Here is a 17,380-nt window from a genome sequence, read left to right on the forward strand (position 1 = left end):
AGGCTATGCTTCTAGGGAACAGGGAGATCTCCAGACTAATAACTCATGCTCAACAGGTTGAGGGAGATAAGCTTAGGGGATTGGCTAAGGATAACAAAAAGGCCAGAACATGAAACTATGAATACTCACAACAAAAGTCGGATGGTGGAAATCGCTCACAGTTTCAACAGAGATCTATAGCCCCAGCACCTTCATCAGCTAGTGCTCCATCTCCCAGGTTTTGACAGGATAAAAAAGGTAGGGCATTAGGCTCTAAGTCTCAAGGGAGTGCTTCAGGTAACAGGACCTTTCCAACTTGTCCAAAGTGTGGTAAGAACCATCTGGGGGAGTGTTTTGCAAGCGAGGAATGGTGCTTTGGGTGTGGTCAGTTTGTCCATAGGTTGAAGGATTTCCCTTCTGCCAAGCTGGGGCAAGGAGGTAACAACAATAGGGCTCAGTCTATAGCTCCAGCAGCACCAACAGATCGCCCAACTCAATAAGGCGCTTCATTTGGTACAGGTGGCAGTCAGTGCCAGAATAGGTTATATGCTCTCCAAGCTCTCCAGGACTAGGAAGATTCTCCTGATGTGGTCATTGGTACGTTACGAGTCTTTCATTTAGACATTTACGCATTGTTAGATCCAGGGGCTACATTGTCTTTTGTAACTCCCAATATAGCAGTAAACTTCGATGTTTGTTCAGAAACTCTCTCAGAACCCTTTTTAGTCTCCAGTTGGTGACCCAGTTATAACTAGACGGGTATACAGAAATTGCCCTATCACAGTCTCTCAGAAAGTTACCTCAGCAGATCTTGTAGAGTTAGAAATGGTAGATTTTGATATCATTCTAGGCATGGATTGGTTACATTCCTGTTATGCCTCAGTCGATTGTAGAACTAGAATCGTTCGGTTTCAGTTTCCATACGAGCCAGTCTTAGAATGGAAGGGTAGTAGCTCAATGCCTATAGGTTGATTTATATCTTACCTTAAGGCCAAAAAAATGATTTCCAAAGGGTATATCTATCATCTTGTTCGGGTTAAGGATTGAAGCTCCGAAACCCCAACTCTTGAGTCAGTCCCAGTAGTAAATGAGTTTTCAGAAGTGTTCCCAAAAGATCTTCTCGGAGTTCCTCCCGAAAGGAAAATTGACTTAGGAATAGATCTCCTTCCATATACCTAGCCCATTTCGATTCCTACTTACAAAATGGCTCCAACCGAGCTTGAGGAATTGAAGGAGCAATTGAAATACCTTCTAGATAAGGGCTTTATCAGACTTAGTATCTCTCCGTGGGGTGCTCCAGTGTTGTCCGTGAAAAAGAAAGATGGTTCTCTCAGAATGTGCATTGACTATCATCAATTGAACAAAGTCACCATCAAGAATAAGTATCCCATCCCTAGGATTTATGACTTGGTCGACCAACTTCATTGTGCGAGTTGCTTTTCTAGGATAAACCTTAGATCTGGCTATTATCATCTCAAAGTCAAAGATAGTGACATTCCGAACACAACCTTCAGGACTCGGTATGGTCACTATGAATTTGTAGTTATGTCTTTTAGACTAACAAATGCTCCTTCAGCTTTCATGGACTTAATGAACATGGTGTTCAAACAGTATTTGAACTTGTTCGTCATCATCTTTATCGATCTCATTTATTCTCAGAGTGAAGAGGAGAATGTGACTCATCTGAGAGTTCTCCTGCAAATACTCAAAGATCACAGTTATTTGCTAAGTTAAGCAAATGTGAATTCTAGTTACAGTCAGTTGCTTTCCTTGGTCATGTGTTATATAACGAAGGAATCCGAGTGGATTCTTAGAAAATTGAGGCAGTGAAACACTGGCCCAAACCCACCACTCCAACAGATATTAGAAGCTTCTTAGGTTTGGCTGATTATTACAAGAGATTTGTTAAAGGATTTGTTAGTGGTTAGATGAGTATGAGAAAAACTTCTCAGAATTGAAGACTAGGTTGACTATAACTCCGATCTTGACTCTACCAGATGGTTCAGATGGTTATGTAATTTATTGTGATACATCCAGGGTCCGCCTAGGTTGTGTGCTGATGTAGAGAGGTAAGGTCATAACTTATGCTTCTAGACAACTTAAGGTCCATGAGAAGAACTAACGACTCATGACCTCGAACTTGCAGCCGTAGAATTTGCCCTAAAGATTTGGAGACACTACTTGTATGGTGTTCATGTTTATGTGTTCACAGACCATAAGAGCCTCAAATATGTGTTCACCCAAGAGTTGAATCTTATTGCTTGAATTCCTCAAAGACTATGACATTAATGTGCTTTACCATCCTGGTAAGGCCAATATAGTGGTTGATGTTCTCAGCAGACTGTCTATGGGCAGTGTACCACATGTTGAGGAAGAAAAGAAAGAATTAGCCAAGGATGTTCACCGGCTTGCTCGCTTAGAAGTTCGCCTTACAGACACATCAGATGGTGGTGTGATAGTTTAGAATGGATCAGAATCTTCATTGGTAGAGGAGGTTAAGGAAAAATAGGACAGTGATCCTATATTACTTCAGTTGAAAGGTGTAGTTCATCAGCAAAAAGTTGAGGTTTTCTCCCAAGGGGGAGATGGTGTGCTTTGTTACCACAGTTACTTATGTGTTCCTAATGTGGGTGAGTTGAGGCAACAGATCCTTACAGAAGCCCATAATTCCAGATATTCTATTCATCCAGGTGCCACTAAGATGTACCGTGACCTACGAGAAGTCTTTTGGTGGAATGACATGAAGAGGGATATAGCATACTTTGTGGCTAAGTGTCCTAACTGCCAACATGTTTAGGTAGAACATAAAAAACCAGGAGGTATGACTCAAGAGATTAACATTCCTATATGGTAGTGGAAAGTGATAAACATGTACTTTATTACGAGTTTACCTCGTGGACAATCCTTCAGTGAAGACCTAACGAGAGGCTGAATTCAAACACACCCAAAATCCACAAGAATCGTACGAACATCTATGGAGCGTAGCAAGGAACCTTGGCTTCAGCTCTCGTCACCTCACTCAATCCTACAGCGGAAACTCGAGTCGAGGCGCTGCAAGACAACAGGACTTCATTTGGGTGATAGTAGACAGAATCACTAAGTGCGCTCACTTCTTGGCTGTCTAGACTATAGATTCAATGGAGGACTACACAAAACTCTACATCAATGAGATAGTCATGCTACATGGGATTTCCTTGTCTATCATCTCAGATAAAGGTCCTCAGTTTACCTCTCATTTTTTGAAATCATTTCAGAAAGGTCTTGATACTCAGGTAAATCTCAGTATAACATTTCATCCACAGACGTATGGTTAGGCAGAGCATACTATTTAGACCTTAAAGGACATGTTTAAAGCTTGCGTGATCAATTTCATGGGTAGTTGGGATGATCGCCTACCTCTGATAGAGTTCTTCTATAATAATAGCTTCCATTCCAGTATTCAGATGGCCCCGTATGAGGCACTATATGGTTGTAGATGTAGATCTCTGGTTGGTTGGTTTGAAGTAGGTGAACCAACCTTGATTGGGCCAGATTCGGTTCATGAGGCTATGGAGAAAGCTCATCTCATCAAAAATAGATTAAAGACAGCCCAAAGTCGTCAGAAGTTCTATGCAGATGTGAGGAGAAGGGACTTAGAGTTTGAAATCGATGATTGGGTTTTTCTGAAGGTATCACCTATGAAGGGGGTAGCGAGATTTGGCAAGAAAGGGAAGCTCAGTCCTAGATATGTAGGTCTTTACAGAATCCTAAAAAGGGTTGGTAATGTTGGTATATGAGTTGGAGTTGCTAGCAGAACTAGCAGCGGTCCATCCAGTCTTTCACATTTCCTTGTTGAAGAAATGTGTGGGTGATCCAGCATCAATAGTACCATTAGAGAGTGGCTGTGAAAGATAGTTTCACTTATGAAGATGTGCCAGTTGAGATCCTTGATCACCAGGTTCGTAGGTTGAGAAATAAGGAAGTCGTTTCAGTAAAGGTTTTGTGGAGGAGTCAGTCAGTACATGGAGCTACTCGAAAAGCAGAAGTAGCCATGATGGCCAATCATCATCTCTTTCCTTCCGATTCCATTTCAGCTTGAGGTAATAATTCCTCTTCAGTCTCTCAGTTTACTCTTGTGTAATTCAGTCTCAGTATTATGTTCCCTCAGTTATCCTTGCATTTTAGTCTTTTTATCATTCATATATCAACTTTTAGTACTTAGTGGTAGGGATTGCAGCTCCTTCCCTCCTTACTAAGCTTGTTTAGACTTCATTTGACGATGGATGTTCCCAAGAGGGAAATATTGTAACACCTCAGACTCGGGGAACTAGAAAAATGCAGCTTTCCAAAACATGGTGTCAGAACAAATGAAAACAACCCATGGACCGTAGGTAGAATTACGAACCATAAGTGGGGTCCTGTGGTTCAGTCCCAGGGGAATTTCAGAATCTAAACATAAGACCTATGGTCGTGGTCCACGCTCAGTCGATGGACCCACGGATCATAGGTGGGGTCCATCGTTGGGGTCAAAATTTTTATGGTCTCTGATCCCACCCACGGTCAACCAGTACAGTTCGTGGTTGGACCTACGGACTGTAGGTGAGGGTCATCAGCCAATTAGAGGAAAATTGTTGTTGGGTCAAAATCAAATAACCATATCTTTTAGCACAAAATGAATTAGGTGGCCCTTGACCTATCAAATGAAATATAATTGAATCCTCTTTCCAACGCCACCAAGTTTGCTAAAATCCAAGCTTAGAGTAAAAATTTATACTCATTTTAGTGAAGCCATGTCGGGCAGAGCATGAACGACGGATCCTAACGACGGTTGGTAGGTCAAACGATTGACCGTCAGTTTTGTAGTAGGTGGCACTCATCAGATTTAAGTCAGGGTCGTTTTGGTCCTTTTCCCTATGCTTTGGGCACCTAAACTATGCAATTTGATGCCTAAACTACGTCATTTTACTCAGTTTAAGCCTAATAACTTAGTCAGACATACTCAAAACCTTTATTCACCAAAAGATATCAAAACTTAGAGAAAAAAGGAGAAGAAACAGGAGCCAATTTCCCAAGAAACAACTAGAAGGTTTGCTTCAAGTTTCAGCCCCAAAATCGAAGGATTTCTCCGTAGATTCGTCATTAGGTATGTGGGATTTCACTAGTGGGTTCCTTTCATCCACTAGGTCCGTATAATTCAGTCAGTTCCTTGATTCTACCTATCTTATTTAGACTTAGGGTTTGTAAAACCTTGGATATTTAATGTGATTTAGCTGTTGTAGTATCCTAAATCAAAATAACTTGTTCTTAGAAAGTTTTCTTAATTCCTTGTATGAAACTCAGAACTCTAGTTGTATATATTCTCTTAGTCCGTGAATTATACTTGTTAGGTCATTTGAACAGATAATCATGCTCTAGAGTTTGAATGATACATTATCAGTATATAAATGTTGCATTCTTATATTGCATGTCAGTATTTTGAGCTATTCAGAAATTCAGCATTTTAGTTACATTTGTGTCATATACATATTCAGTTGGGAGTAAACGTAGCACCGAGTTGGACTAGGGTTCAGCGTATCTTCATAGTGCCAGAACTACGTGCCCCTATAAGAGTATAAGTTCCCTCTGTTGGGCATCAGATTTAGTGATCATGTTAGACATGCCTTTATACCCCTGCAAGGTATATTGGGTCCTCTCGATGGGGCATATACATCAGACTCCACGTTTGGATCACATGGTATATGTCGTTTAATAGTAGCTCCCACAGTCAGACTCTTAGTGCATTTGACCATGTTTTCAGTATATACTTCAGCATTCAGCTTAGCTTTTCAGTTATGTTTCAGTATTTACATTCTTGCTCAGTTATGCTTTGTTCAGCTTAGTATATATATCATGCATGCTCAATACATTTCAAGTACTGATGCATACTCTGTGCTACATCCTTTCATGATGTAGGTTCAGGTACTCAATATCCAGATCGCGCTTAGATCGATTCTCGGTCTGCATTTTAGCAGATTCAGTAGTGAGTCCTCATACTTAGAGGAAAATATACATGCTTTTAATTTTAGTCTTTTTATTCAGGTTTTCTTTTTTGTTAGAGTTAGCTGGGGGGCATGTCCCAGCAACTCAACTCAGTTAGAGGCTTTTCAGACATAGTAGTAGAATCAACTTTAATTGTTAAATTTAATCTTTCAGTTTTTATTAAACTCTTAGTAAGTTTTATACATTCAGACTAGTTGGGTATTCCCCACTTTCAATTATCCATTGTTTTAGCTTCCGCATAGTACATGTTTTATTCATTTATTCTCAGTATGCTTGATATATACCAGACACAGGGTTAGCTTGGGGTCACTCGTGATCCTAGGTCCCGTGTTACATCAAGGGGATAGCCTCAAGGCGTGACAAAAAACTGTGTCCATGAACAATGATGAGAGGGTTATTTAAAGGATTAATTATAGGGGAATTTGGAGATGTAATTTAATGTGGGAATTCAAGATTATTCAAATATCCTTGAGTGGATTAGGCTACACAACTGGAAAGGTATGATTCCAGTATGATTCAAACATATTCTTAGAGAAATTCGAATTGAGACGTCAGATTTAGGGCGAAAGATGAACGAAAAAGGAGATACTTCCACCTGACTCATTTGAGAATGTTATTCATACGGAAATCGTATGAAAAGGGTAAGGCGAGGGACACGACTGACCCACAAATGGACTCACTTGGGTTTGCTGATAACTGGGTATTCGTAGTGAAGAAGACGAAGTACGAGGGTCGGGTTGTTGGTATACATATTTTTTAATTGAGTCGCTTTGGTGGACTGATGTATTGTAGAGGTTGGGTCTTTGGTGTTATAATTTGGATGTTGGGTGGGATGCTGAATTTTGGGCCTATTTTGGTCTAAAATTGGATGAAAATTGGTTAAGATTTGAAGTAAAAATTGGCTAAATCTTGCAAATAGGAAATGACCATATGGGTTACAATTATAGTCAATTGAAGTTAAGATTTTAGTCAACTTGAGTTTAATTAGCAAATTAGGCTATAACTTAAATAAGAAGAATTAATAATTAGCTAACAAGCTTCTAATCTTAACCTAATTATAAATTAATTAACTAAAAATATAAACTATAAACTAAACTTAACTAATTAACAAAATATATAAGTATAACTAAATTTTTTTAGGATGATTTTGGAAATTTATAAAAGCTATATATATATATATATATATATATATATATATAGAGAGAGAGAGAGAGAGAGAGAGATATTATTTAAAAATATAAAAAGTGACAGAACTATTTAAAAATAACTTGAGAAACATTGTGAACTTTATTAAAAGTTGACTACTTCAAAACGTTTGAAATTAAAGAAGCTCGATAATTAATCCATAAAGTGGAGGGTCAAATATAGGTGTCAACAACTGCCCCTCGTTTGTCTGAGATGGATGAAAGAGATCCGAGGCAAATGAAATTGACGAATCCAATTTTCTCCGTCCAATAATTCATCTTTTTGGAAGTAGAATGGCAAGGATTTTGAGAAATTATGGTCGGACCCTAGTATTGGGTTTCCAACTTATCTCAAGTTATATGAGAACTCCGTCCACTAGGAGTTAGAAAGATACTTTATTTAGCGCACAATTTTGAAAGAATTCAAAAGCTATTCAGGTGTGGAAGTATGGGGACATCAAAAAGCTCGAGAATGGAGTGAGAACATATTTGTTGGAGTACAGTCAAGTTTTCAACATCGAGCTTGCCTACATATCCCTAAACTTTGTGAATCAGATTGTTTGTAGTTCGACTTAATCGGTTGAAAAGGAAATCTCTTATGCGGAAATAACCTTTAGCTTAAGGGTGAGTGACAAAGGAATTGAACGTGGAAAAGCGGCAAGCAAACATCTCAACTATGAATGTGGGGTCTTTCACACCCATAGGTAAGAACTTACTTGGAAATATCTTCCAAAGCTCTAGGTGTATTATCACTCGAATTTGAATATTTACCTCTTGTGAGAATTGAAATTTTCACTAAAGGCAAACCTAAAACTATTAAACCCCAAAAAATACCCACACACCTTATGATAGGGATGGGGTTTGATTGTGGTAGAAGTCATTCCTTAAATTGCTTCCTAGGAGGTTGATATTCCTTTTTGGACAATATTTCTGTTCGCTGCTAAGAAAAAGTCCCACGTTGTGTTGCATCCTATTTTGACGTATTGCACTTTGTATATTGAAAAGTCTGGAAAAAATTGTTAAGAGAAAATGTAACATACATACAAATATAATTTGTTCAAATTTGGTTTAACATGCCATACTGAAGGAGATAACGATCTGATTTCAAATGTAGTGCTTTCGAAAGAAGTGGTGATCCAAAGTGATATGTCAATTTGAACGAGGTGATGATCCAATAACATAATATAATGTGTCACTTTTTAGGGAGGTGATGTCCCAACGTGTCACTTTTTAGGGAGGTGACTTCCCAACATGTTACTTTTTAGGGAGGTGACGTCCCAACGTGTCACTTTATAGGAAAGTGATGTCCCAACATGATATAACCTTGCACTTGAGTAAGGTGATGTACTAATGTAATAATAATGTGTCACCATTCGTGCAACAATTGTCTAATATAATATAATATGTCACATTGAGAAAGGTGATGACCCAAAATTATATAACTTATCACGTTAAGGGAAGCAAAGTTTCAATATAGTAATAAAATGTCACGTTGAAGGAAGTGATGCTTTAATAATAACTTAACGTGTCACGTTTAAGGAAGTTACACTCCAATAATAATATAACGTGTCACGTTGAAGGAAGTGACGTTCCAATATAATAACGTGTCACGTTGAAGGAAATGACACTCTAATTTAGTTTGACATGCTTTTACTGCATTCTATCTTGTAAAAATTTGGAGACTGCATGCATACACCTTTGAGCATGGAATTTGGATGGTTAGAGATTGTTTTTATGTTTTGTAAGGGCAGGGATGAGGTAATGAATTATAGGTGGTGCTCTAGTTCTTGATTATTCTTGAGTTTCCTTGTTATGATGGTTATATGTTTTTTATTTATATATGTATACATGTCTAATATGTGTAGTATCATTTTTGCAATGCATGACACAAAGATATATGAAGTGACAACAAGTAGGTTATCTCATGCAATAAACTTGTGATTGTGACTTGTGGTTTTCAAGTGGTCTTGTTCATTGTGCTATTTGATTGTGCATGATTGTCTGTGTTTTCTAGTTGACTCAGGTACTATGCCTGGTACATGATATCCCCATGGTCGGCTTAGATACAACACCTAGTATATACTAACGGTTGGCTCGGGTACCACGCCTAGTGTGTGTGGATATACATATATAGTTGGCTTGATTACCACATAGGTACACTAACTAAGGATTGCTCAGATACTACATCTATATGCTAACAATTTTGGGTTTCGTAAGAGGACCAACTATGTGATTATAGTCTCATGAGTGGACTTGTTGTGTTCTTGCACGATGTAATTGTTTCATGTTGAATCCTTGAGTGGTTCGGTCACTTAAAAAGTCAGTTGATCTGAGGTATGGCTTGTACGTGACCCATATGGGACATGGATCATGCTATGATTAGTCAAGGTAAGGACTGGAATTCCGGGGCTATGTGTTACTTGTGATGGTAACAGCAGGTTAATCGGTTAATTGCATTTAAATTCTTAGGACTATTCTGCATAATTATCTTAACTACTGAATTTAGCTTATGGGGCCCAAATTTTTCTCTTTTTTTCATAATGAAACTTTGGTTGTAGGGAGTCCTAGACTAAGTCTTACCATGGATAAGTTGGTCTAAGGCGCCAATTTCATTTAATATTCCAAACATAGGCTAGAGAGTTGGCATGAGTAATTGTAAAGGATAGTAGGTTAGTTTATAGGGCACGTGATGGCATGGTATTTGTTAACATTAATGTGGTATAAGGGTTAAGCTACAATTGTGTAATATTGTGATGTTCTAGGTAGGCTGGGAAAGCCTTAGGGTGATGTAATTAAAGCACTTAGTCATGACATTTACTTGTGAAGGGTAAGAGTATATGAATAGAGAAGTGAGATTGTATACTTTCATATGACATATCTGTTCTGATTTTCTATATTATATTATGTGATAGATTTAGATAGACGGATGACGCCTACCAGTACGTGCGTTTGTACTGATACTCACTTGACATAGTCTGGTTGTAGGTTTAGTGATGTATCATAGGTATAGAAGATTATGATCTCCAATAGCTTCCACGCTCATTTTTTTTATTATGGTGGGAGTTGTGTCTTATTTTCTTGTACAAGTTCTCATTTGTAGCTTTTGTACCATTTAGACTAGTTCCTTGCGTGGTGTTTTTTAGTCTTTCATATAAGAAGTCATTTAAAGTTTGATTTTAAAAAAAAATATGTTTAATGAGCCTTTAATAGCAAATTATTTATTTTTTGTATGTTTTAACTGGTTTGGATGATAAGGGTTCTCCTAGCTAGGTGTTATATTAGGTGCCTGCATGGCCTGGTGGGTTAGGTCGTGATATCCGTGGAGCCAAATTCATGGGCAAGATTCACCAATTGTTACTTGACAACCAGGTAGGCTAGGTTTCTTTCAATTGCGTTGTATAGACCCGTATTACTATATTATATCATGTAGATGTTCAGAAATGGCATGTAAAAGGATTTTGGGCACATAATATATATGGTTAGAAATGTTGTTATGTGTTGTTAGGGTGGAGATGAAGTAATTACTAGAGAATGGTTCTCCCGTTCTTGATTGCCTTGAGTTCTTTATTAGGATGGTTGTACGTTTCTGATTATGTGTGTATGCATGTCCACAGTTTGTACTATCATTGTGTAAGTCATGGTAAGAAATACATAGGAAACATACGTAGTTAAGCATGTTGATAATCTCATGCAATGAACTAGCTATGTGACTTATGGTTTCAAGTGTTATGGTTCGTCATGTTTGGGATTGTGCATTATTGTCCGTGTTTGATGGTTGGCTCGGGTATCACGCTTTGTACAAGATATCTTCATAGTTGGCTCAAATACCACGTCTGGTATATACTAATGATTGGCTTGGTTACCACGCTTGGAACGAGGATATCCACATATGGTTGGCTCGGGTTCTATGCTGGTACACTAACTACGGATGGCTCGAGTACCACGTTGGTACGCTAATAGTTTGAGTTTGGGTCCCTTGAGAGGACCAAGTATGTGTTTATGGTTTCATAAGTGAACCTAGTTTACTTTTATCAATGTAATTGTTGCATGTTGGATCTCTGAGTAGTCTTGGTTACTTGTATGTGATCATGTGGGATATGGACCATATTAAGGTGAGTCAGGGTAAGGACTAGAGTCCGGCTATGTGTTACTTTTCATGGTTGAGGTATGTTAAGTGTTTAGTGACAACTGAATCCTTTGGGGGTTATTCTACATAATTATTTTCACTATTGGGTTGAGTTTATCGAAATTCAATTCCTTAGTTGTCTAAACTGTGTTTCTGTTTATAATGATGGGAAAAGGGCCAAGAATACTCCTAACCTACTGGAAATGACTCAAAAATACCCTCCTTCCACGAGTTGGTCTAAAAATATCCTCCACCTTTGTTTGTGCTTCAAAGATACCCCTCCTTCCACCTTTTGGTCTAAAAAAACTCTCAATCCAAATTTGATTTAAATAAATTCTTTAGTCATTAGTTAATTCTTATATTTTTTATAAGAGTTTTTTTATTTATTCAAATTCTTAATATTAGATCATCTCAAAATAATAAAAATATTTAAATTTAATATAAAATATTTTTTTATTATTATTTAAAAATAAAGAATAAAATTCTTATTCTTGTTATTGCAATAACACAACAATTTTCCCACTTCTAAAAAAATGACCCTCAATCTATATAAATTTCTCACGTCTAATTACCTTCCCTTTGGATAAGCAAACTGCATCACAATTGTCAAAAATTTCCACGAGAAACGAACCTCCTTTGCTCCCATCATGGAGTGGACTCAGAGATACTTAACAAAATAATTTTATCAAATAGTTTATTATTATTATTATTGTTATTATTATTATTATTATTATTATTATATGTTATTTATCAAAAAGAAAATTAAGAAAAATATTGAAGTATTGATATAATTAAATTTCAGCATGATAATTTAAATATAATTAAAAAACAATCCAAATAATTAAAAAATCATTCAACAAATCAAAACATAAAATAATAGTGTATAAAATATAAAATAAGATAAATAATTTACTGTGTGAAAAATGAAGGATAAGAATTTATTGTGTTATTATAATAATAAGAATAAAATTTTATTCTTTATTATTAATTAATACATTTTCATTTTATTTTACATTAGACATAAATATTTTATATATTTTGAGATGAGCTATTATTTTTGAGCCATTTCCAAGGATAGCAGCTCTAGAGGTAGAGCAAGCAACTGAGCCCGTAGTGAGATAACGTGGCAAAGGTAGACATAGGGGCTGGGGCAGAGGAAGGGAAACACCCGCCAGAGGTGGAGCTTAGGCTGAGGATGTAGTATCAGTACTAACTACATACTTTCTTTCTCTATTATTTAATAATATAGGTTTGGACGTTTAGGATTCAGGTTGTTGTTATTATGATTTTCAATCTGCTTAGTAGAACTTTCGGTAAGTCCTCATCATTTGAGGACGACCTCTATCTCCTATTCGCTATTGCATTTTCAGTTTTCAGACAATTAGAGTTAGCTAGGGGCTTGTCCTAGCAAGTAACTTTAGTAGAGACTATCAGACAGTCAATTAGCTTCCGTTTATGTTTATTCAGATACTTGTCTACTTGAAGATGTGTGAGCTTTAATAGACTATTTCAGTTTAGCATCGGCATTCAATTATTTTCAGTTGTTACTTTAGCGTTTTTTAGTTTCATGCCAGACCATGATTTAGCTTGGGGTCACTTGTGACTCTAAGCACCGAGTTACCATTAGGGGGTAGTGTTGAGTCAGGACACTAATTTAGTAAATTAATTTATATGAAATTTAAGCCTTGAAAAAAAAGTGTAATTGAAAAGACATTCTCTATGGCATATGTAATAGTTTCGGGTGCCTTACATACTTGTATTGGGTGCTAATGTGCTCCAAAATAAATAAATAAAAACTCTTTTCTGTTACTTGTATTGAGTTGAAAATTCAAGCGCAATCCCTCTTGACATATTGAATATACTAATAAAATCAATAAATATTCGAGAAGCTCATATTATAGAGACTCACCATCTCACAATGCTACTCTTGATGTAAATGTAAATGCACTAAACTTGACAAAGATGGAAACATAAAAACAATAAATGAGTATACTAGAGTTTTCTTTGATCCATCAATTTTACACTATTTACAACTTCAATAAAATATTTCAATTGATTTACCATACTAGACAACACAAAGCATCATTAAAGTCTACAGATAAAACAAACAAAAAATATTTGACTTAATAATATGAAAGCTCCATGGCCTTCTATTTGGTGGCCTAAAACCTCATATAAATGGATATTTGAAGACTAAAAAGTGACTTAATAATAGAGAAAATCATATTAGCATACTCGATCACTGATAAGAACTTCTACAAGTATAGCTCAAATATCAAGATTTTCAGTTACCAACTCCATGAGAATTATGAGTTCAAGAACTCTCGTCTTCTTCTGGCTCAGGGACAACATTTAAATCAAACTTGAAATGCTCGCCCAAAATAGCACTTTTTGTTTCATTTAAAATTTCCTTTACCCGCAACAACATTGCCACCTTCTTCTTCTCCATGTGTTTATCCGAAGTTATTTCTGAGCTAGGGTGCATAATCTTATACAGTAATATTCGTCTTCTTTCTTTCTCGTTAAGTTCTTGCAATTCTTTGTGAAGATCTTCAAATGCCTCAAATCCAACAGATTTTCCCTCAGCATGATCACGTGCTCTAGTTTCACTTTTAAAAATTTATCAATTATTTCTTCTATACTTGTGGAACCATAAGAAAATGATTTTCCAATTGGTGAAAATAGCATAGCACCAACTTCATCTCCGCTCCGAGTTGCAAGCTTTTCTGCATCTTGAAACAAGGTTTTTTTCCTTTTGGAAAAACTTATAGCGCGTGCTCTCTCAGACTTAATTAACTGCATCTCAATCTTTTGCTTATCTTTTTTGGGCTCATTTTCCATCACAGAAGAAAATAAGATGTTTTTTTGTATAAGGTTGAGCAATTCTGAGAGGAACAATTGTATAATTTATAGTAGGTGTGTAAGTGCATTTGTCACGAGTATTGTAACATTCATTTGATATGTTCATACCATAAGTCTTATTGTTGTCACATGTATTATCAATTTTATATTATGACTCTATTTCAAGTGTATTGTCATGTTTATTCGGTGTTATTGTATTATATGAATATATTATGTGATTATCATGGTTTCTAACAAATGTTGTCTTCTTATTTATAATGTTTAATTGAATCTAAAGGAATTTTTTTTTGTTATTTTTATTTAATATTTTCATATTATGAGTATATTACGTCACGTGTATTGTGATATTTATTTATTATTTTCATATTATGAGTCAATTTGTCAAGTATTTTTTCACGTTTATTTAGTGTTTCACGTTTATGAGTCAATTACGTGATTACCATGATTTCTAACTAAAGTTGCCTACTCATTTTTTTCACTGGAACTGCAAAGTAATAATGTCAAATTAAATCTAAAGAAAAATAAAAAATAACAATGATTTAATTTAAATGTTCATTCAGAACGGGAGTCTTGAATCATTGGTATGGTTTTCTATGTGACCTATAGGACACAGATTCGGATCTTCGAAGTAGGCACTAATACTTGCATTAAGATAGGCTGCCTACCTTCTACCCCTTGGGTGCAGTCCTTGTGTTGGACTCCACTAACACATGATGTTAGTTATTTTAAAAAGAGAAAATTACATCGTTAAGAAAACTTATATTACTTAATTAGTCAGTATAGTATAGTTTGCTATAATTATCACTCGCGACTAACATTAACCATTAATTACGTGAGCTGACTTTGAGTTTTAATAATTAGTAACGTTTGTATAATTCACCACATTTGTATAATTCACAACTAGCCATTTTTTGTTTAATTTATATTTGTATACAATGATTTGTATTTGTATATGATGATTTCCACTGATATTTCAGTTTTATCACCATATACATTCAATCTTTTTGTATATAAGTTTTTAAAGTTTGTATAAACGTGTAGTTTTCATATTTTGTATAATATAATTTATATAATGTAATTTGTGTAATAGAATTTGTATAACTATTTAAAGTTCCTATGTTTCTGTTTGTATCGATTCGCTATTTTGAGTTTTATCATATTTGTATAATTTCAAACTTTATATTACTCAATTATACAAAAATACGCAAATTATTCAAACATACCCACAAATTATACAAATAAGATATGAATTATACAAATTATTGCTCTCTCTCGCTCGCCTCTCTCCTCCCTCTCCCAATCGCACTCGTCTCTCTCCTCCCTCTCCCAATCTCGATCGTCAGATATACAAACACATATGTATAGCAATTACATATATACAATTATCTAACCGATATACATATATAATTCACCTCTTTCTCATTCTCTTCCCTCTCTCGCTTGCCTCTCTCAATCTCGCTCACCACTTTCCTCCCTAAATATGTAACTACAAATCGTAATTAGCAAACTATAGATATGGAGCGTAATTAAGCTATTTTTAAGTGGCTAGATCTGAAAGTTTCCCTTTTTAACAAAATGAAAGAAATTAACCATCTAAGATTTTGAATATATTATGATAAAATATTATAGTTGTGGGTATCAATGTTTTTTAAGAAGATTTATTTACTGATCGGATTGAATCGATTATTAGATTTCTTAATTTTATATAAATTTATAATTGTACTGGATAAATTTTAAATGTTATAATAGCGTATAGACTTATATATACATGTATAATAGTGTATAAAGGTTCTTATATACACTTTTATATTGTTATACTTAATTAAACAACACATACACAAATCAATTGTAGGTAATTTTTAAATAATGTACTTGCACTTCATAAGTGTGTATAAATATTGATTATATACATTTATAATATAGGACACTTTTCAATCATCACGAGTGTTGACAGCCAATTTTGATCCTATGCAATTCATATTAATTATCGACCTTCTTCAATTTGAAATAATTATTTTTGAAAAATCCAAAAATATTTTAAATCTTTTATCTAAATTGTTTTGTTAGTTTTCAGAAATAATTCTACAACTATGTATATATATATATATATATATACTAATTTTTTGACACGTGCGTTGCACGTAATTATCAATTCCAAAAATATATGTTATAGTAAATAGTATTGCTTATTTAAGTGAAGATTAGAATAATAATCTTAGGAAAAAATAATACTGCGGATTCTTTTGCGAATGTTCAACGTGGATCGTAATATATATTTCTTATTCACGCAAACCTATGAAGATGGTCAATGAAAATTTTTATTAGTTAAATGCAATAATGTATATATTTATTTCAATTTGATGAGATTAATCATGTAATTAGTCTTATCTCACTAATATTACCTTATAGACAATATTTGCTTTGTATTTTTCTTGTCATCTAACCAGATGTGCTTTGCATGTGTATTCCACATTAAATTGTTCAGATGGCATATGAACATGTGAAGAACAACTACACTTTATATATTCACATATTTTTCACATTGGTTGTGAGTTTTTTTTTCATTTTAAAATAATATATTTTGAAGTTAGAAGATCTTGTTAACTTGATAATACATTTGTGACATATATAATACTTTAATTTAAATACAAATACCTACCCAAGTATAAATATACATTTGTGTTAATGAAAATATTTATCACATAAAATTAACTATTAAATAAATAATAAAAATTAAAATAATACAAACTTCAACTGGCGTTATTATAAGTCATATGAACTTTTCTTCGTCTAAAATACTGAAGTATTAAGAAATAGTAAATAAGTAAAACAAAAGGGCAATGTTTATATAGTAATTATTATTTTGAAGCAAACTTCATGACAGTCTAAATTATATAAGTAGCATTGATAAATAAAGTCATTCTTTTGTGTTGAGCATAAAATTTTTTTTTGTCACAATTCTCTAAATTTTGGAAAAGATATTCAGAAGCATGCATCTACATCAGAAGAGAAATTTTTAACAAAATCAAATGAATTTAGACCACATCGTGTTAACTTCATATATTGGAACATTACATACTAATGTATATATTAAGAAAAAACAATAATCATTATATCATCAAAATTACTTTTCTCAAGTACTCGAGGTTATGAAATATACCCTCTTAGGATAGAACGACTTACTTCATCAGAATATTGATACCTCATATTC

At 34.7% G+C, this 17,380-nt stretch overlaps 1 protein-coding gene across 1 annotated transcript; it reads right to left on the minus strand.

The window, feature by feature from the left end:
* Positions 1–13,621: 13,621 nt before the first annotated feature.
* LOC125873845 (agamous-like MADS-box protein AGL62) lies at positions 13,622–14,148 on the minus strand. Its single transcript, XM_049554694.1, has 2 exons — positions 13,950–14,148; positions 13,622–13,905 (listed from the first exon to the last, which is right to left on the minus strand). Exons 1-2 carry the CDS (start codon positions 14,146–14,148, stop codon positions 13,622–13,624), a joined length of 483 nt encoding a protein of 160 aa, XP_049410651.1.
* Positions 14,149–17,380: the final 3,232 nt, after the last annotated feature.

The sequence above is a fragment of the Solanum stenotomum genome, chromosome 8, assembly GCF_019186545.1.
Source record: "Solanum stenotomum isolate F172 chromosome 8, ASM1918654v1, whole genome shotgun sequence".
Classification (NCBI taxonomy): Eukaryota; Viridiplantae; Streptophyta; class Magnoliopsida; order Solanales; family Solanaceae; genus Solanum; species Solanum stenotomum.

Coding starts and splice junctions, on each gene's coding strand:
- LOC125873845 (XM_049554694.1), bottom strand. CDS start 14,148: ATGGAAAATGAGCCCAAAAAAGATAAGCAAAAGATTGAGATGCAGTTA. Junction 13,906..13,949: donor ATTTTCTTATGGTTCCACAA/GTATAGAAGAAA, acceptor GTGAAACTAGAG/CACGTGATCATGCTGAGGGA.